At 44.0% G+C, this 20973-nt stretch overlaps 1 protein-coding gene across 2 annotated transcripts in view; it reads left to right on the forward strand.

Moving 5' to 3' along the window:
• rassf5 (Ras association domain family member 5) overlaps positions 1–20973 on the forward strand; it is a 112928-nt gene that overhangs the window by 81277 nt on the left and 10678 nt on the right. For both annotated transcript variants that reach the window (XM_060910564.1, XM_060910565.1), the window contains one exon: positions 20395–20505. In XM_060910564.1, the coding sequence (XP_060766547.1) occupies positions 20395–20505 (111 nt within the window). The remainder of the gene's footprint in view (positions 1–20394; positions 20506–20973) is intronic.

A 20973-nucleotide genomic window follows, 5' to 3' on the forward strand; every position in this document is an offset into this window, starting at 1 on the left:
CACTAAACAAAAATAATCGAGTGTCGGGGAAAATTCTTTTTATGACCTACACTTGAAAAATCTGAAAGGCAGTCTAGCTTTAAAATAATTAGAATACTTGCATGAGCACTCTATACTTACAAATGCTAGCATAGTATATTTAACAATTATTCCACAAAATCGAGTCGTACATGAGCTGATAGCCGACGAGGTGCATAGCGCTGAGTTGGCTATAAGCTATTTACGACGAGACTGAGTGGAATAACTGTTTTATTCTATGCACATTCACTGGATTTTGAGAAACGGAGCATTTTTATGTTTATTTTTTTGCAAATTCGATCAATAAAAACTTGATACAAAACGTCCGACAAAATAATTTCCGCTTAGAATGTAAACAAACCGGCGAAATCACAGGAGCAATTTGTGAAAAACGCTATAATAATAATAATTCTTGAAAAAAAAAGATACGTTCTTACCATCAAATAGTTTTATTCCATATTTTGTTGCTTTTTTTTCTTTTTTGGGGTTTTGTTTTCAAGTAGTCTTTATTTCGTCCTCGGTTGGTTCAGTAACATCTCGTCTCGTCTCGTCTCGTCTTCTTCCGCTTATCCAGGACCGGGTCGCGGAGGCAGCAGTCTAAGCATGGAAGCCCAAACTTCCCTTTCCCCAGACACCTCGGCCAGCTCCTCGGGAAGAACACCGAGGCGTTCCCAGGCCAGCCGAGAGACATAGTCCCTCCAGCGTGTCCTGGGTCTTCCCCGGGGCCTCCTCCCGGGGGGACATGCCTGGAACACCTCCCCAGGGAGGCGTCCAGGAGGCATCCGAAAAAGATGCCCGAGCCACCTCAGCTGGTTCCTCTCGATGTGGAGGAGCAGCGGCTCTACTCTGAGCTCCTCCCGAGTGACTGTGCTTCTCACCCTATCTCTAAGGGAGCGCCCAGCCACCCTGCGAAGGAAACTCATTTCAGCCGCTTGTATCCGCGATCTTGTTCTTTCTGTCATTACCCAAAGCTCATGACCATAGGTGAGAGTCGGAACGTAGATCGACTGGTAAATTGAGAGCTTCGCCTTTTGGCTCAGCTCCTTCTTCACCACGACGGACCGGTAAAGCGACCGCATCACTGCGGAGGCTGCACCGATCCGCCTGTCGATCTCACGCTCCATCCTTCCCTCACTCGTGAACAAGATCCCGAGATACTTAAACTCCTCCACTTGAGGCAGGACTTCTCCACCAACCTGGAGAGGGCAAGCCACCCTTTTCCGGTCGAGAACCATGGCCTCGGACTTGGAGGTGCTGATTCTCATCCCAGCCGCTTCACACTCGACTGCAAACCGCCCCAGTGCATGCTGAAGGTCCTGGTTTGAAGAAGCCAACAGGACAACATCATCCGCAAAAAGCAGAGATGAAATCCTGTGGTTCCCAAACAGGATTCCTTCCGGCCCCTGGCTGCGCCTAGAAATTCTGTCCATAAAAATTATGAACAGAACCGGTGACAACGGGCAGCCCTGACGGAGTCCAACATGCACTGGGAACAGGTCTGACTTACTGCCGGCAATGCGAACCAGACTCCTGCTCTGTTCATACAGGGACCGGACAGCCCTTAGCAAAGAGCCCCGAACCCCATACTCCCGAAGCACCCCCCACAGAATACCACGGGGGACACGGTCGAATGCCTTCTCCAGATCCACAAAGCACATGTGGACTGGTTGGGCAAACTCCCATGAACCCTCGAGCACCCTATGAAGGGTATAGAGCTGGTCCAGTGTTCCGCGACCAGGACGAAAACCGCATTGTTCCTCCTGGATCTGAGGTTCGACTATTGGTCGAATTCTCCTCTCCAGTACCCTGGAGTAAACTTTCCCTGGGAGGCTGAGAAGTGTGATTCCCCTGTAATTGGAGCACACTCTCCGGTCCCCTTTCTTAAAAAGAGGGACCACCACCCCAGTCTGCCACTCCAGAGGCACTGTCCCCGACCGCCACGCGATGTTGCAGAGGCGTGTCAACCAAGACAGCCCCACAACATCCAGAGACTTGAGATACTCAGGGCGGATCTCATCCACCCCCGGTGCCTTGCCACCGAGGAGCTTGCAAACTACCTCAGTGACTTCGGCTTGGGTAATGGACGAGTCCACCTCTGAGTCATCAGCCTCAGTCTCCTCAGTGGAAGACATGACGGTGGGATTGAGGAGATCCTCAAAGTATTCCTTCCACCGCCCGACAATGTCCCCAGTCGAGGTCAACAGCTCCCCACCCGCACTGTAAACAGTGTAGGCAGAGTACTGCTTCCCCCTCCTGAGGCGCCGGACGGTCTGCCAGAATTTCTTCGAAGCCGACCGATAGTCCTTCTCCATGGCCTCCCCGAACTCCTCCCAGTTCCGAGTTTTTGCCTCCGCAACTGCCCGAGCTGCAGCGCGCCTGGCCTGCCGATACCCGTCGGCTGCCTCAGGAGTCCCGGAGGTCAACATGGCCCGATAGGACTCCTTCTTCAGCTTGACGGCATCCCTTACTTCCGGTGTCCACCACCGGGTTCGGGGATTGCCGCCACGACAGGCACCGGAGACCTTGCGGCCACAGCTCCGAACAGCTGCATCCACAATGGAGGTAGAGAACATGGTCCACTCAGACTCAATGTCCCCCGCCTCCCTCGGAAGCTGGGAAAAGCTCTCCCGGAGGTGGGAGTTAAAGACCTCCCCAACAGAGTGCTCGGCCAGACGTTCCCAGCAGACCCTCACCATACGTTTGGGCCTGCCAGGTCTGTCCAGCTTCCTCCTCCGCCAGCGGATCCAACTCACCACCAGGTGGTGATCAGTTGACAACTCAGCCCCTCTCTTCACCCGAGTGTCCAAGACATAGGGTCGGAGATCAGATGACACGACTACAAAGTCGATCATCGACCTCCGACCTAAGGTGTCCTGGTGCCACGTGCACTTATGGACACCCCTATGCTCGAACATGGTGTTCGTTATGGACAAACTGTGACTAGCACAGAAGTCCAATAACAAAACACCACTCGGGTTCAGATCGGGGAGGCCGTTCCTCCCAACCACGCCCCTCCAGGTGTCACTGTCATCGCCCACGTGAGCATTGAAGTCCCCCAGTAGCACAATGGAGTTTTTGGGGTTTTGTTTTCAAGTAGTCTTTATTTCGTCCTCGGTTGGTTCAGTAACATGCGCCGCCATTTTTTTTTTTTGCTCTACTCACGGTATATGAGCTGATACCCTTGTAGTAGAGTAGCCAATCAGAGCGCACAATTGCTTATATCCAGTGAATGTTGATAGAATATTTAAAAAAAAGTATGCTCATGTACATTGTGCATTTTTCTTCATATATACTCAGACATAATAGTATAGTATAAGAGAAAAAAACTTAGTATGTTTGAAATGTGAATGAACTTGACACATGTCTGAGAACAGTATCTGAGATGTCTATTCCAAGTCAAAGAGGAAATGTGTCTGAGGTTTGTGTTCGATTTCATTCCTGTCTCGGAGAAACTATAGAGAAAATCAAAAGATCACTTGTGTGTGATTTTTTTTTTCCTCCTGTGGGTGGGACGCAGTAAGATGTAGGCAGTTGGAGCTGGAGGAAGTGACAGAGGCCTCGATGGGTTTTAGTTCCGCTGTATAAAGCAGTGCTGCGCAGGTGCTGCAGGTTGTGACCTATTTCCAGAGACAACCTCGTGTCGTTTAATAACAGTAGCAAAGGATCTGAATCGATGTTTAAGCTTTGTACTGTTTTAAATCTTTCGCATTGCATGAGGCAAGTACGCAACACCCGCTGATTCACCATCACACACACACACACAGAGAGCATCCGCCATGGTCTGTTATCTCATTTAAACCAACATTCTCGGAAAAATGGATACTAAACCATTTTGTGTGTTTTACTTGGAAAGGTTCATGTCGTGTACCACAAAATAATTACCCGAAGTACAAGTTAAATGTGACCTGGCGACTTGTCCAGGGTGTACCCCGCCTTTCGCCCGTAGTCAGCTGGGATAGGCTCCAGCTGCCTGCGACCCTGTAGAAGGATAAAGCGGCTAGAGATAATGAGATGAGATGAGACAAGTTAAATGTACACTGTGTTCATATTATCACGTAAAAGATGCACACTAAAGGTATAAAAGATGCTCTTGATTGGACCACACCAGTAACAAGGAAAGGTACTGGTTATTTTTATTTATTTATTTATTTCTGATTGTGCACTGACTGAATTTTATACACACACACACACACACACACACACATCAAATTTCATGAATGCTTCAATTTGAATTTTAAAGCAGCGGTAGGAAAGCTCGGATCTCTGAACGGTTTGTAGACTTGAAACGAAAGCCAATTCTCATACGTATTTGCATTCTGTCTAAAGATTGCATACATCTCATACGTGTGTGTGTGTGTGTGTGTGTGTGTGTGTGTGTGTGTGTGTGTGTGTGTGTGAGAACCAGGCAACCATTTACAAGTCTGCAACCTTAAAGTGGCAGCTCGATGCCTCCCTACAGCATCGTGTTATTTTCTTGTTGCACCATTTTTCCTCAGTACCTCATACCTCATAACCCCCACCACCCCGATGCTTTCTCTAAGCTCACTCATTTTCCGCTGCCTAACCCCCCTACTCTTATTCCCCTTAAAGCTAGACGGCCTTTCGATTTCATAAAATCGGTGAAATTTTGTTCCCTCTAAAATTTGGTCATTGTGATATGTGTTTATTACTGCAATATCTCAAAAACAAACAAACAAAAAAAAAACAGGTCATTCGGTGGCTGGGAAGTTATTTAATTTGAGGGGATTCCCGAGCAGATAATGTGCATGAAATTGCTTGCTTCATGCAGTCAAGTAAACAGAGGAAGTCCGTCCCTGTGTCCGAAATCACTCCCTATTCACTACATAGTGAGGACGCCATTTTGTAGTGCTGTCCGAAACCTTAGTGAGGATTACTTACACCCTATATAGTGCACTTAAAGTATCCCGCAATGCATCACGAAAAGTAGTGTACAACCGATGGTCACTAACCAAAGCAATATATCCTATCATGCATTGCGGTTGCACTGAAAGAAATGAAATTAAAACTCTCAAATTTGATTTAATAAAAAGCAACAACAAAGAAGAAAGTATTCAGCCTCGATTTAAAAAAAACTGAAAGATGCAGGTACTTTGTATTGATTAATGTGGGAAATACGCTCAGTATAATATGGATTTATCACAAAAATACATGCATGTATTTATTATTTTGAAAACCCACCAGCTGACTGATCTGGCACGTTTTAACTGTGCGACAGTAATGACGTAAATACCAGCGCGACGGACTAGTGTCCAAAAGCGTTTTTTCATTTTACCAATGAGCTCACTATATAGTCCTCTATATAGTAATTCCCTATATAGGGAGTAGTGAACAAGTGAGCGATTTTGGACACAGGATGTGTGCACATGCACAGGTTTATCTGCTTCTTCTTCTTCTTTTGGGTTTTACGGCAGCTGGCATCCACAGTGTTGCATTACTGTCATCTACAGGTTTACCTTTGACCGTGCGCTGACAGTCACATCATTCTGTCGCTAAACAAACAGCTGGTCACACCGAGGTGCTCGCTGAGCGCCGATATTTATTAGTTTGGTCCTGCGTTTCCTTTCCTTCGTATATAACATAACATCTTTTCTTCTCGCTTTCCGTTACTGTAGTCAGTCTTTCACGTTTCATTCACACACTCACGTCCTCCATTTTTCTCTCCTGTTTCAAATTTGTATCCCACAATGCCTTGCGCGAACGGGGAAAGCCCACTACGTCATGCATGATGTAGTATCTTGAATTGGGTCATGGTGAAGCAGGAAAAAATAGCCGAGAATTTAGGGCCATGTGGCCCTAAATCCATTAATTGTTCTATTAAAAGAAAACTAATAAAATTGGAAGTCTGATTCAAATTTAGTAGATTTTGGTCCACGAAAGAAAAATAATTAAGTGTCCAGGAAAATTATTTTTATGGCCTACACTTGAAAAATCTGAAAGGCAGTCTAGCTTTAAGTGAAAGCGAAACCTTGAGAGTTTTACCTCATCATCTACTCTATTGTTCTAATCAACAGCACTTTCTCATTGCAGGCAAGAGGAAGGGTGGGAGGCAGTTATATTTAGCCTGAATCACAAATGCAGGAATTCCTGAGAGAATATTTGAACAAATGTGTCAATTCCAACTCCCTGGAAGGAGCACGAAGATTCACCACACATCCAAATTCACGTCTTTTAGTAATAGATGACTCACGATGGTCTGGTTGGCTTTTTGCGATAATACAAATGAGGCTGGGGAGGCACGGTGGTGTAGTGGTTAGCGCTGTCGCCTCACAGCAAGAAGGTCCAGGTTCGAGCCCCGTGGCCGGCGAGGGCCTTTCTGTGTGGAGTTTGCATGTTCTCCCCGTGTCCGCGTGGGTTTCCTCCGGGTGCTCCGGTTTCCCCCACAGTCCAAAGACATGCAGGTTAGGTTAACTGGTGACTCTAAATTGACCGTAGGTGTGAATGTGTGTGAATGGCTGTCTGTGTCTATGTGTCAGCCCTGTGATGACCTGGCGACTTGTCCAGGGTGTACCCCGCCTTTCGCCCGTAGTCAGCTGGGATAGGCTCCAGCTTGCCTGCAACCCTGTAGAACAGGATAAAGCGGCTAGAGATAATGAGATGAGATGAGACAAATGAGGCTAATATCTAACATGTCGATATCCTAGCAACGAACCTATGAGGGTTGAGTCGTGCGTTTAAAGGCAGATAATGAGTTGCATTTGCGATTTCAATTTTCTGTTAACTCACAATTTCTTACAAGGTTCATGCTATGTTTCCTCAAAAAAAAAAAAGTTGAACAATGTATGCTTCGTTTATCTACTTTTTGCTTCTCCTCCAAAAAAAATACGCCTGATAGAGTAAATAATCGACCTTGTTTACATGAATTTCAGCCATGACTTTACTTCACATGCACCTTAATCACTGCTGATGAAGTGTTCGGGATGCATCAGCTAAGCAGGTTGAAAAATATCAGCCCAAACGCATACGAAATCTAGGGGGAATTTCACCTGACATAACCGTCACTGATACCTGAATCTACAGTCTGGGCTTGAAAGAAATCAGCCCCAGCCTCGCCTATTCATACCATTTCTGTGTCCTGTTTTTATGACCACTGATGGCGCCATTGCTTTTGTTTCCACAAAAATCCAAAATAATCCATCGTAGGACATTTTGTAGCAGCAAATAAACTGATGTGGATGGCAAAAAAAAAAAAAAGTAGGTATTATTATGTTTCACAAAGCAATGGGGATTTAGCCCTGCTAGAACATTTAGACCAGCCATGCTAACCAATGCTAAGATACATAGCCATGTAGCAATAGCAGAATGATTATTATAAAGAATTATACACAAATCTGAAATGGTTCGAGTTAATGTATTGCTATATAGTCATAAATAATAAGATTTACTGATTCCATTTTTATATTTGATAAAGTTCTGTGTATAACTACAACCCCGATTCCAAAAAAGTTGGGACAAAGTAAAAATTGTAAATAAAAACGGAATGCAATAATTTACAAATCTCAAAAACTGATATTGTATTCACAATAGAACATAGACAACATATCAGATGTTGAAAGTGAGACATTTTGAAATTTCATGCCAAATATTGGCTCATTTGAAATTTCATGACAGCAACACATCTCAAAAAAGTTGGGACAGGGGCAATAAGAGGCTGGAAAAGTTAAAGGTACAAAAAAGGAACAGCTGGAGGACCAAATTGCAACTCATTAGGTCAACTGGCAATAGGTCATTAACATGACTGGGTATAAAAAGAGCATCTTGGAGTGGCAGCGGCTCTCAGAAGTAAAGATGGGAAGAGGATCACCAATCCCCCTAATTCTGCGCCAACAAATAGTGAAGCAATATCAGAAAGGAGTTCGACAGTGTAAAATTGCAAAGAGTTTGAACATCTCATCATCTACAGTGCATAATATCATCAAAAGTTTCAGAGAATCTGGAAGAATCTCTGTGCGTAAGGGTCAAGGCCGGAAAACCATACTGGGTGCCCGTGATCTTCGGGCCCTTAGACGGCACTGCATCACATACAGGCATGCTTCTGTATTGGAAATCACAAAATGGGCTCAGGAATATTTCCAGAGAACATTATCTGTGAACACAATTCACCGTGCCGTCCGCCGTTGCCAGCTAAAACTCTATAGTTCAAAGAAGAAGCCGTATCTAAACATGATCCAGAAGCGCAGACGTCTTCTCTGGGCCAAGGCTCATTTAAAATGGACTGTGGCAAAGTGGAAAACTGTTCTGTGGTCAGACGAATCAAAATTTGAAGTTCTTTATGGAAATCAGGGACGCCGTGTCATTCGGACTAAAGAGGAGAAGGACGACCCAAGTTGTTATCAGCGCTCAGTTCAGAAGCCTGCATCTCTGATGGTATGGGGTTGCATTAGTGCGTGTGGCATGGGCAGCTTATACATCTGGAAAGACACCATCAATGCTGAAAGGTATATCCAGGTTCTAGAGCAACATATGCTCCCATCCAGACGACGTCTCTTTCAGGGAAGACCTTGCATTTTCCAACATGACAATGCCAAACCACATACTGCATCAATTACAGCATCATGGCTGCGTAGAAGAAGGGTCCGGGTACTGAACTGGCCAGCCTGCAGTCCAGATCTTTCACCCATAGAAAACATTTGGCGCATCATAAAACGGAAGATACGACAAAAAAGACCTAAGACAGTTGAGCAACTAGAATCCTACATTAGACAAGAATGGGTTAACATTCCTATCCCTAAACTTGAGCAACTTGTCTCCTCAGTCCCCAGACGTTTACAGACTGTTGTAAAGAGAAAAGGGGATGTCTCACAGTGGTAAACATGGCCTTGTCCCAACTTTTTTGAGATGTGTTGTTGTCATGAAATTTAAAATCACCTAATTTTTCTCTTTAAATGATACATTTTCTCAGTTTAAACATTTGATATGTCATCTATGTTCTATTCTGAATAAAATATGGAATTTTGAAACTTCCACGTCATTGCATTCCGTTTTTATTTACAATTTGTACTTTGTCCCAACTTTTTCGGAATCGGGGTTGTAATACGCAGTACTGACTGTTTCCACTATAATAAGTGTGAAAACGTTTCAGTTTTAATGGTGTTGATGGGAAGATGACTACAGTGCCATTATTACCTCCGCCAACTTTGTTGGAGGAGATTATGTTTCGTTTCTGTTTGTTTGTTTGTCTGTTCCGATTGTAACTCAAAAAGTAGTGAAAGTATTTTGATGAAATTTTGAAGAAAGGTGGGCCATGGGCCAGGCTTGTAGTACTCGAATCCGACTCGTGCCCTAATTTTAAGGGCTCATGACTTGGACTTGAGCATTGATGATTCGGACTTAGACTCGGATTTTTTCTTTTCTTTTTTTTTTGGAACGTCATAATAATTTGGCCTAAGATATTAGATTTAGACGTAGACTTAGACAACCTTTATTGTCATTCAGTATGCAACAAGTGTATACAGAATGAAATTTCATTGCAATTTGGCTCAGCGCAGAATTAAATATGAAGTGTATTAAATTAAGTTATGCAGCAGCAAAAATATTATAAAGTGCAATCGTATAAAGTGACCTGTGGAATTAGGAAATGTTCAAGTTATAAATAGAAATTTAGAGTTTGGGTTTAGAGTTCAGCAGTCTGGCGATCTGGGGGAAAAAGCTGTTACAGAACCTGGTGGTGCTGCACCAAATGCTGCGGAACCTCTTTCCAGAAGCCAGAGGGGAGAACAGTCTATAGTGAGGGTCTGAGGGGTCACTGATGATGTTTCTGGCTCGAGACATGCAATGCTTTGGTGCAGTGTCCTGAATGGAGGGAAGAGAAGTCCCAATAATTTTCTCTGCTGTCCTCACCACTCTCCTCACAGTCTTCCAGTCAGAGGCACTGCAGCCTCCACACCACAGATGCAGCTGGTTAGAACGCTCTCTATGGTGCTTCTGTAGAATGTAGTGAGGATGGGTGGGGGCAGGTGGGCTCTCTTCATCCTACGCAGGAAGTGCAGACGCTGCTGTGCCTTCTTGACCAGTGACGCAGTGTTCACAGACCATGTGAAGTTGTCTGTAATGTGCACCCCCAGGAACTTGGTGCAGTTGACCACCTCCACAGCCGTGTTGTTGATGAGAAGTGGAGCGTGGCTGGGCTGGTTTTTCCTGAAGTCAACAATGATCTCTTTAGTTTTGTCCACGTTCAGGATCAGGTTGTTTTCCCTGCACCAGCCCACCAGCTGCTCCACCTTCTCTCTATAGGCCAGGTCGTTGTCGTCCCTGATGAGGTCCACCACTGTTGTGTCGTCCGCAAACTTCACAATGTGGTTGCTGGCAGCCCTGGGGACGCAGTCATGTGTCATCAGAGTGAACAGCAGAGGGCTCAGGACACAGCCCTGAGGGGAGCCTGTGCTGAGGGTGATGACACTGGAGGTGTTCTGTCCAACCCGCACTGACTTTCGGTGAGGAAGTCTGGCAGCCAGTTGCACAGGGGGGTGCTTAAGCCCAGGGGACCCAGTTTGTTCACCAGATGCTGTGGAATGATAGTATTAAACGCTGAACTGAAGTCCAGGAACAGCATCCGCATATGAGTGTTCTTCTCTTCCGGGTGTGCAAGGCTCAGGTGAAGAACGGAGGAGATGGCGTCTTCAGTGGAGTGGTTTGGCCGGTAGGCAAACTGGAAGGGGTCAAACATGGGACGGAGCCTGGAGGTGATGTACTCCTTTACCGGCCTCTCAAAGCACTTCATCATTAGGGGAGTGAGTGTGATGGGCCGGTAGTCGTTGAGTGATGTGAGGTTTTTTTGGCACTGGAATGATGGTGGCAGTCTTGAAACATGATGGGACTTTGGCTTGATCCAGTGAGGTGTTGAAAATGTCCGTTAGAACATGACCCAGCCGGTCTGCATATTCCCTGAGCACCCAACCAGGAATATTATCGGGGCCCGGGGCCTCCCGTGTGTTGACTCTCCTCAGAGTCCTCCGCACCTCAGCTGTATCAAGACAGAGTGCCTTTTCATCCTAATGGGGAACAGCTTTCACCGCAGGAGTGTTATTTAGTGCCTCAAACCTCCCAAAGAAGTTATTGAGTTCATTGAGGAAGTCCGCGTCATCATCACACTCGGGATTATTATTATATTTATATCTACATTAATTTTTATACTAATTTCGTCCAAGAGAATGCACATTCACCTGTTCATACGTCATGTTCAGGAACAAACTAACATTAATGGCGCTAAAATGCCTGGAAAGAACGCTCCTAGGATTGTCCACTTTGCTTATACAGACTTCTCATGCAGTGGAAAAAAATGCAGTGCTATGTGTTCCATATGTAGAAAAACTATCGAGGAGACAACGGGGACGACCTCGAACTTCAATTGTCATTTGGCAAGACTTCACCCAGAGAAGGAAGTGACACGCTATGTTCATTGCTCTGTTGATAGCGGGGTTTGCTTGCTGGCAGATGAACTAGCTAGTGTTAACCCTCTCTCATGTTATTTGCCTCATTGATAGTGGGCGGGGCTTGCTGAGCGATGAACAAGCTTTTGATCTGTAGCCTGTTAACTACAGGTTATGGTGCGGTTGGACTGGTTGTTCTCAGACTCGACTCAGATCAGTAGTGGACTCAATTCAAAATTTTCTTTAATGACTCAGACCTGGGGCGGCACGGTGGTGTAGTGGTTAGCGCTGTCGCCTCACAGCAAGAAGGTCCTGGGTTCGAACCCCGGGTCCGGCGAGGGCCTTTCTGTGTGGAGTTTGCATGTTCTCCCCGTGTCCGCGTGGGTTTCCTCCGGGTGCTCCGGTTTCCCCCACAGTCCAAAGACATGCAGGTTAGGTTAACTGGTGACTCTAAATTGACCGTAGGTGTGAATGTGAGTGTGAATGGTTGTCTGTGTCTATGTGTCAGCCCTGTGATGACCTGGCGACTTGTCCAGGGTGTACCCCGCCTTTCGCCCGTAGTCAGCTGGGATAGGCTCCAGCTTGCCTGCGACCCTGTAGAAGGATAAAGCGGCTAGAGATAATGAGATGAGATGAGATGAGACTCAGACCTGAACACTGGGGACTCAAGACTTGACTCGGACTCGAGGTTTAGTGACTCGACTACAACACTGCCATAGACCAAAGAACAGCTGATTAGATTTTGATGCAAATCCGAATCTGTGGTTTGGCGGAGGGATGTGCTCCACTGAGTGCCCTCTGAGTTTACTTATTGAGCCTAGGAAGAGGAATGAACTCAGCTCACAGATGTTTCAAATATAAGCTGATACCAATTTAGATACCACTTCAGGCCAATATCAGTGTAAACCCATTTTCATCTGTTCCATGTCAGATTTAACAGAATGTTTACCTCCTGAAACATGAGCTATTCTACTTTAAAGATGGCACAATAAGCACAGGGGGAAAAAACATAATCGTTAATGCCTTTAATTAAACAAATATGTTGCAGTTTATCACCCTTTTTACACTTCGGCACAGCTGTAATCGACAGACCTGGCAGATAACTGCTGAGGTGGTGGTGTTATTGGAGCTGCTTTCTGGCTTCTCTCCATGGCCTCAGAGTGGCTTGAGAAATGAATCGATTTTCCTCTGCCCTCTTCCTGGCACTGCTACTCCTGAAATTACAGTGGGGAAATTGTATTGAAGTGGCGAAGTGGTTCACTGATTCTACATATATATTATGCTGCTTTTCCACTACAAACGCGGCTGAGTCGGGCTGAGCCGTGCCGTGCTGAGTCGGGCTGAGCCGTGCCGTGCTGAGTTGGGCTGAGTCGAGCTGAGCGGGGCTATTGGAGTTGCATTTCGACTACAACCGCGCTGAACCGTGCTGGCTGGAAGTGGGTGGACACATTGGGTGGAGTTAGCGAAAGTGGGTGGATGTCACGTGATGTCGTTAAGCGGCGCAAACAGTGACATCAGTGACCTTTTAAGCAGTAGTCTCACGACCCGGAGAGTAAACAATAAACATGGAGGACATGGAGTCGTTAGTGTTGCTGGTCTTGGTGCTGTGGCTTGTTGTCACCAACAACGCCAACAGATACTGGCAAGAGCGTATAGATGAGGCGAGGCGCATAAGGCTTCAGAAATTCTCGTAATTCGTAATTCTTCTTCTTCCGGGTTTACGGTGTTTACAGATCCCAGCGTGCTCGCGGGGCGTGTGTGGGCATGTGAGGACACTCCTCCTCACCAATCAGTGCACAGGGGAGTGTCTCCTCACGCCCCCAGCCTCACTCAGCTCAGTTTGGCTCGCTTCAGCCCCACTCCAAAACCGTGCGAGTTTTGGGTGCTAAGCAGGGCTGAAGCGAGCTGAGTCGTGCTGTTCTTAGATAGTCGAAACGCGAGCCGTGTCGGGCTGAAGTGAGCTGAAGCGAGCTGAAGTGAGCTGAAAAAGGGTAGTGGAAAAGGGCCATTAGGGTGCATCAGTTGCCCCCTAAAAATGAAAAGTTCCTCCGATCATGATGCATTTTTGTTTTTATGTTCCTTTTGGTAAGAAAACACACTGGGTGAAATATTTTGACAAAATTCAAAAGTTTAATGGTGGCACCAGGAGCTCAAAGTTATGGAAAAAGCTGCTATTTTATGACTTTTATGACAAAACTTCAATCACTTTTCATGAAACATTATGGCACCTTATAGAGTATACCAAATATCTTAGATACACATTTTTAGTACATATTCTAAATATATTATCAAGCACAGTTTGAGTTTTAGCTGTTCATTGAATCACTGTTCAACTACTTTTAAACAATACACATGTATTATGAATCACATTAATGCTTCTCAATCCCTTGCAAAGGTTCTTAACATGATCTCTGGCTCACAAGAAATCAATAAATGGAGTCCAACATTGTGATTCAAACCTTACGCGAAAACATAAAATAAGTGTTTTTTGGCAAAAAATGAACCTCATGGTGCCACCATTAGACTTTTGAATATGGTCAAAACATTTTACAGGATGTCTTAATTGGTGAAAAGGAACACCCAAACAAAAATGCATCAGATTTTATGAAAGTGAGGGCAACTGATGCACCCTAATATATATATATATATATATATATATATATATATATATATATATATATATATATATATATACACACACTTTTCTAAGATTAAAATTCGATCAGAGCCTATAAAACATCAATGAACTGACATACAAGACAATCTCAGACAACTTGACAAAGTTATTTTGTGTACTGAATACAAACCAAATTAATATGTAAGACAAATGAAGTGGGCGGCACGGTGGTGTAGTGGTTAGCGCTGTCGCCTCACAGCAAGAAGGTCCGGGTTCGAGCCCCGTGGCCGGCGAGGGCCTTTCTGTGCGGAGTTTGCATGTTCTCCCCGTGTCCGCGTGGGTTTCCTCCGGGTGCTCCGGTTTCCCCCACAGTCCAAAGACATGCAGGTTAGGTTAACTGGTGGCTCTAAATTGACCGTAGGTGTGAATGTGAGTGTGAATGGTTGTCTGTGTCTATGTGTCAGCCCTGTGATGACCTGGCGACTTGTCCAGGGTGTACCCCGCCTTTCGCCCGTAGTCAGCTGGGATAGGCTCCAGCTTGCCTGCGACCCTGTAGAACAGGATAAAGCGGCTAGAGATAATGAGATGAGACAAATGAAGTGCATTAACACATCATGTATTTACACCCATTGACTGTCTGGAGCGTCCTATAGACAGTAAACATCAGCATCTATTATATATTATTCTATCCACATTCACTGGATATGAGCAAGCGCACGCTCTGATTGGTTACTCTACTACTCGGATATCAGCTCATATATAGTGAGTAGAGAAAAACAAAATGGCGGCGCGTGTTGCTGAACCAACCGAGGACAAAATAAAAACTACTCGAAAACAAACCCCCCCCCCCCAAAATACAAAAAAAAAGCAACAATATATGGAATAAAAGTATTTGATGGTAAGAATGTGTTAGTTTTTATTTTAATTTTCAAGAATTCTTACTATATTTTCGCATTTTTCACAAATCGCTCCTGTCATTTCACCGGTTTGTTTACATTTTGTCAGACATTTTGTATCAAAGTTTTTATTTATCGAATTTGCAAAAAATGAAATAAAAATGCTCTATTTTTCAAAATCCAGTGAATGTGGGTAGAATAAAACAGTTTCGTGGAATAACTGTTAAATATTCTGACATAGTCTACAATACTCAAATACAGAAATGCTGAATCCTGATTGGTCAAAGGGTGTTGATTAATTTTCTATTTAACAGCAGGTTAACCACAGGATTTATATTAATACGGTCATCCTCATATGTTATCATTTCTATAGTAGGCTAAATGACTTAAACAAGGACTTGCAAGGTGGACACGCCACATAAATGGATTGAAAAACCTGTATAAACATTGATTCATGTTTATTTCACATTTTGGCAAGGAGTCTTCAGACACTGGAAAGTCTTCAGGACAGAGGACTTTTTGCTCTGCGGCTTCTCTGTAACATGACAAGCTACTTTCTTTTCCCCGTACAATAAATAGAAGAAAAGAGAGACTAGTGAGGAAACAGCTGTTTATAGCTGTTAAAACATTACTGATATCAGGAACTAACTCGTTTTCCAGACTGTCCACAGCATTAAACGGAACTAAAATGGATTTTTAAAAATGACATATTAATAAATAAATTATTTTAATTCAGAAAATATTGTAATTGTTGGCAAATTGCTGTGGTAGAAGAAGAAGAAGAAGAAGAAGAAGAAGAAGAAGAAGAAGACATGTTGAGACTTCAGGGTGGTAACAGTAACCCCATGTTTGCTGTAACATCACACCTAGCTATGTTTTATTCCTGAGATAATCAAAATGTGATGCTTCATGCAGAAATAAATAGAGGGAAAGAAATTATTCAACGCCGAATTTATCTGTAATACAACTGCGTGACTTTTTTTTTGTCCCATGGAAGTCTTTCTGGTGGATAAGAGACACCAGACCCTAAGGAAGACCCTGTGTGTGTGTATATATATATATATATATATATATATATATATATATATATATATATATATATATATATAATCATCGCAGGGCTGACACATACCGTAGAGACAACCATTCACACTCACATTCACACCTACGGTCAATTTGGAGCCACCAATTATCCTAACCTGCATGTCTTTGGACCGTAGGAGGAAACCCATGCAGACACAGTGAGAACATGCTAACTCCACACAGAAAGGCCCCCGTCGACCACTGGGCTCGAACCCAGAACCTTCTTGCCGTGAGGTGACAGTGCTAACTACTACACCACTGTTCCACCCCTGTCGTCTTGCAGCCAAATAAAATATTTTTCATGTTATTTCGACATGTTAGTCTATCATTTTGGCAGAATTCCTACAAGAGGATCTTTTTTTTTTTTTATCAGATGTTCCCCCCCCCCCCCCCCCCCCCCCCCCCTCTTCTGTCTGGGTTTTGCTATCTCTTTTTTTTTCTCTCTTTCAGTCATCAATCTGGACTCTGTCAGTCAAACCTGGTACATAAAGCTACAATACACTACAAACCGTGTGTGTGTGTGTGTGTGTGCTATTGGATTCCTTTGTGCTCAGTGACATAAAGCAAAAATGTACCCTAAGGAGCTTCATTGAATAAATGATCCCATTTTTTTTCCATCTTTCAGAAGAAAAAAAAAGAAAAATGCATTTTGTGCATTACAAAGGAAGCAAGCAACTAAAAATATCCCAGCTTCAATCTTTGTTGCTAAGGTTCATTCGGTAGCAGCTATGATCTACACACACCACTAACACCCACAGATGATCGTTACTTTGCACAAGGGGACTTTTTAAAGCAGAAAACATCTCGCTGTCATGCCCTCTTTCTCAAGTCTGACACATTTAGTGAAGAATGGAGGTGTGTTATACAGCATGATGTTTTGTAGGGAGATGGGGTTTTTTTTTGAAGTACGCAGGCTGAGTAACTCAAGAACAGTCATAGAGATGAGATAAACAAGTCAAATGATGGAAATAAACCATAGGTTGGATGTTTCATCGTGTAACTGTAGAAAAGGGAATGGCACTGGTGTGAGTGAGACGTCTTACTTGAAAGGTTGGTGCTACGTCAGGGGACGACGTTGTTGCCGATACCCTGAGGATGAAGGTCCTTGCTTTATGCTCCAAGCCACCGGCTTTTATATACGATCACACAAGCTTAACCAAAGAAATCTTTTGGCCTTTTTTCGAGGTGTGTGTGTGTGTATGTGTGTGTTTGGTGCTTTCCTTGGGGACCAGCCAAATATCCCCACAAGGTCAAACCTGTCAGATATTCCTGATCATATGAGGATAAAAAACACACACGTACACACATATATTGCCCCCTATATTCCAGATCAATATGAACCAGAATTCTGCACTACTTACATAATCAGCAGATTTGTTTTTAATCAATACTAGGACTCATAAAATAAAAAAACCCTGCTAATGTTGTTACACAACTAGATAATGCATGGAGATGCCCATGCCATTATGTACTTCCACTTCATCCTTATTACACTGGCCTAGTGGTTAGCGTGTCCGCCTCTCGACCGGGGTCATACCAAAAACCATCATAAAAATGGTACCTGGCAAGGCATGCCGCAATACAGATGTGAGTACGGAGTCAAACTCTCATGGTTACCAGAGGACTAGCCCCCCGCTGTAGCCCTAGCTATATGATAGGCGAGAGGCCGAGGGCTACTGAAATGGAGATTAGCGCCGCACCCATGTGCCTCAGAGAGCTGGGTAGTACTGGGAAAGGAGACTGCTTGGGAAGACCAGATCCTGGCATGGGAGGGACTTTGGGGAGGGGGGACTTATTACAAAATAAACTAGAAGGGCACCCAGTACCTCTACCAAGCCACATGTTATCAACATCAAAATCAAATCACTTGAACCTGGGATAATACTCAAGCTGTACACCAAATTTCATCAAAATCCGTTCACTACTTTTTGAGTTATATGGGGAACAGACAAAAAAAATCCTGGATACACATCTCATCTCATCTCATTATCTGTAGCCGCTTTATCCTGTTCTACAGGGTCGCAGGCAAGCTGGAGCCTATCCCAGCTGACTACGGGCGAAAGGCGGGGTACACCCTGGACAAGTCGCCAGGTCATCACAGGGCTGACACATAGACACAGACAACCATTCACACTCACATTCACACCTACGGTCAATTTAGAGTCACCAGTTAACCTAACCTGCATGTCTTTGGACTGTGGGGGAAACCGGAGCACCCGGAGGAAACCCACGCGGACACGGGGAGAACATGCAAACTCCACACAGAAAGGCCCTCGCCGGCCACGGGGCTCGAACCCGGACCTTCTTGCTGTGAGGCGACAGCGCTAACCACCCTGGATACACATACATCTCCAAATTTGTATAAAAAACTAATCAATTGTTCCTTGGCCCATGGCCCGACTTTCCTCAACATTTCATCAAAATCTGTTCACTACTTTTTGAGTTACGTTGGGAAAAAAACAAACGGAGGCAAAAACATAACCTCTTCCAACAAAATTGACAGAGGTAATAAATAAATAATCCACTGATGAGTGGATTGAAACACTGGACTGAGTTCACTGTTCAACCTTGAATTATGATATTTCCAATATTTCCTGTTATGCATGTGTGTATAAATAAAAGTAGTTAAATATACAAGATATCACCGACTGGGAACTGCAGCTGTCATCCATTTTGTCTATTTTATTAAAATTATTTTCGTAACACAGCGGGCAAATAAGAACAGGTACTTTGCAAAGACCATTTCTGGTTTCTGTTAATGTCACAAACATCCCTTATACACATATTGCAACCTTGTTAAAACCCGAAGTAGGAAGCTTCGATAAAAGCATCTTACACTTAATGGATAATCTGTCATTACAGCGCAACTTAATGCTTAGTTCGAAAGCTTTTGGAGTGTTGCCAAGTCTATCCAGGAGATTTTTTTTTCCCTTTGGGGACGGCATAAGAGGGCTTTTGTAGATGTTAATCTGGCACGCTAAAAGGCTTATGACCATCAGTAACTATATGAGAGCTAAAGTACAACATTAAAGCTAGACTGCCTTTCAGATTTTTCAAGTGTAGGTCATGAAAAGAATTTTCTCCAACACTTAATTAGTTTTGTTTAGTGGACTGAAAGCTACTGAATTCGAATCACAGACGTCCAATTTTATTAGTTTTTTAAAAATAGAACAATTAATGAATTTAGGGCCACGTGGCCCTCAATTCTCAGCTATTTTTTCCTGCGGCGGCACGGTGGTGTAGTGGTTAGCGCTGTCGCCTCACAGCAAGAAGGTCCTGGGTTCGAGCCCCGGGGCCGGCGAGGGCCTTTCTGTGCGGAGTTTGCATGTTCTCCCCGTGTCCGCGTGGGTTTCCTCCGGGTGCTCCGTTTTCCCCCAAAGACATGCAGGTTAGGTTAACTGGTGACTCTAAATTGACCGTAGGTGTGAATGTGAGTGTGAATGGTTGTCTGTGTCTATGTGTCAGCCCTGTGATGACCTGGCGACTTGTCCAGGGTGTACCCCGCCTTTCGCCCGTAGTCAGCTGGGATAGGCTCCAGCTTGCCTGCGACCCTGTAGAAGGATAAAGCGGCTAGAGATAATGAGATGAGATGAGATTTTTACCTGCTTCACCATGACCCAATTCAAGATACTATGTCATGCAGCACATAGTGGGCTTTCCCCGTTTGCACAAGGCATTGTGGGATACAAATTTGAAACAGGAGAGAAAAATGGAGGACGTGAGTGTGCGAATGAAATGTGAAAGACCGACTACAGTAACGGAAAGCGAGAAGAAAAAACGTTATGTTATACACGAAGGAAAGAAAACACAGGACCAAACTAATAAATATCGGCAGTCAGTGAGCACCTCGGTGTGATCAGCTGTTCGTTTAGCGACAGAATGATGTTGCTGTCAGCGCACGGTCAAAGGTAAACCTGTAGATGGCAGTAATGCAACACTGTGGATGCCAGCTGCCGTAAAACCCAAAAGAAGAAGAAGAAGAAGGTAAACCTGCGCATGCGCACACGGACTTCCTCTGTCTGCTTGACTGCGTGAAGCAAGCGATTTCATGCATATTATTTGCTCGGGAATCCCCCCAAATTAAATAACTTCCCAGCAACAGAATGACCTGTTTTTTTTTTTTTTTAGATACTGTATTGAAGAAATAAATCTATATCACAATGACCAAATTTCAGAGGGAACTAAATTTCACCGATTTTATGAAATCGAAAGGCCGTCTCGCTTTAACGTCACCGCTATTGTATATTTTGGTAACACTCAACAAAAAATGCCAAGGGTTATAGTTTTCAGAGTAAACACTCCCCCATGGTTTGAAAAAGAGAGCCATAATAAAAGGTCTTACCATGCGATATAGCAATAACAAGTTTTAAATTTTTGTCTTTCTTCATTTCAGAGCACCGCTAAAGAGCACGAGGAGGAGAACCAACAGCCCCTCGCCGAGGAAGAGGTCAAGGCAAAGATAGAAGAGTACAACTCTAAAGTGTCCGAAAATGGAATGAAACTAGTGAGTACCGACACGTTTGGGTTTTTTTTTCTCCAAGTCAGCATGTGACAGATTCCAGATGCAGAACATTAAAACATTTTTAGCATTGTATATTCTTTGTTTTTGCATTTCTTACAAAACCTTTGGGTTAGGTAGTCAAGATATATAGTTTACGACTCCGTCTGTACATGAAGTAACTTTCTTACTGTATTTTGTTCTCCTTGCTAGTTAGCAAGCAAGTACAACTCACTTTTTTTGAACAATACAATAGTGTACAGTGTCTTGCGAAAGTATTCATCCCCCTTGGTGTTTGTCCTGTTTTGTCACATTACAAGATGGAATTAAAGTGGATTTTTGGAGGGTTAGCACCATTTGATTTACAGTACACAACATGCCGACCACTTTAAAGGTGCAAATTGTTGTTTTATTGTGACACAGACAATAATTAAGATGAAAAAAAAAAAGAAATCTGGAGTGTGCATAGGTATT

The sequence above is a fragment of the Neoarius graeffei genome, chromosome 26 (genome assembly GCF_027579695.1).
Source record: "Neoarius graeffei isolate fNeoGra1 chromosome 26, fNeoGra1.pri, whole genome shotgun sequence".
Classification (NCBI taxonomy): Eukaryota; Metazoa; Chordata; class Actinopteri; order Siluriformes; family Ariidae; genus Neoarius; species Neoarius graeffei.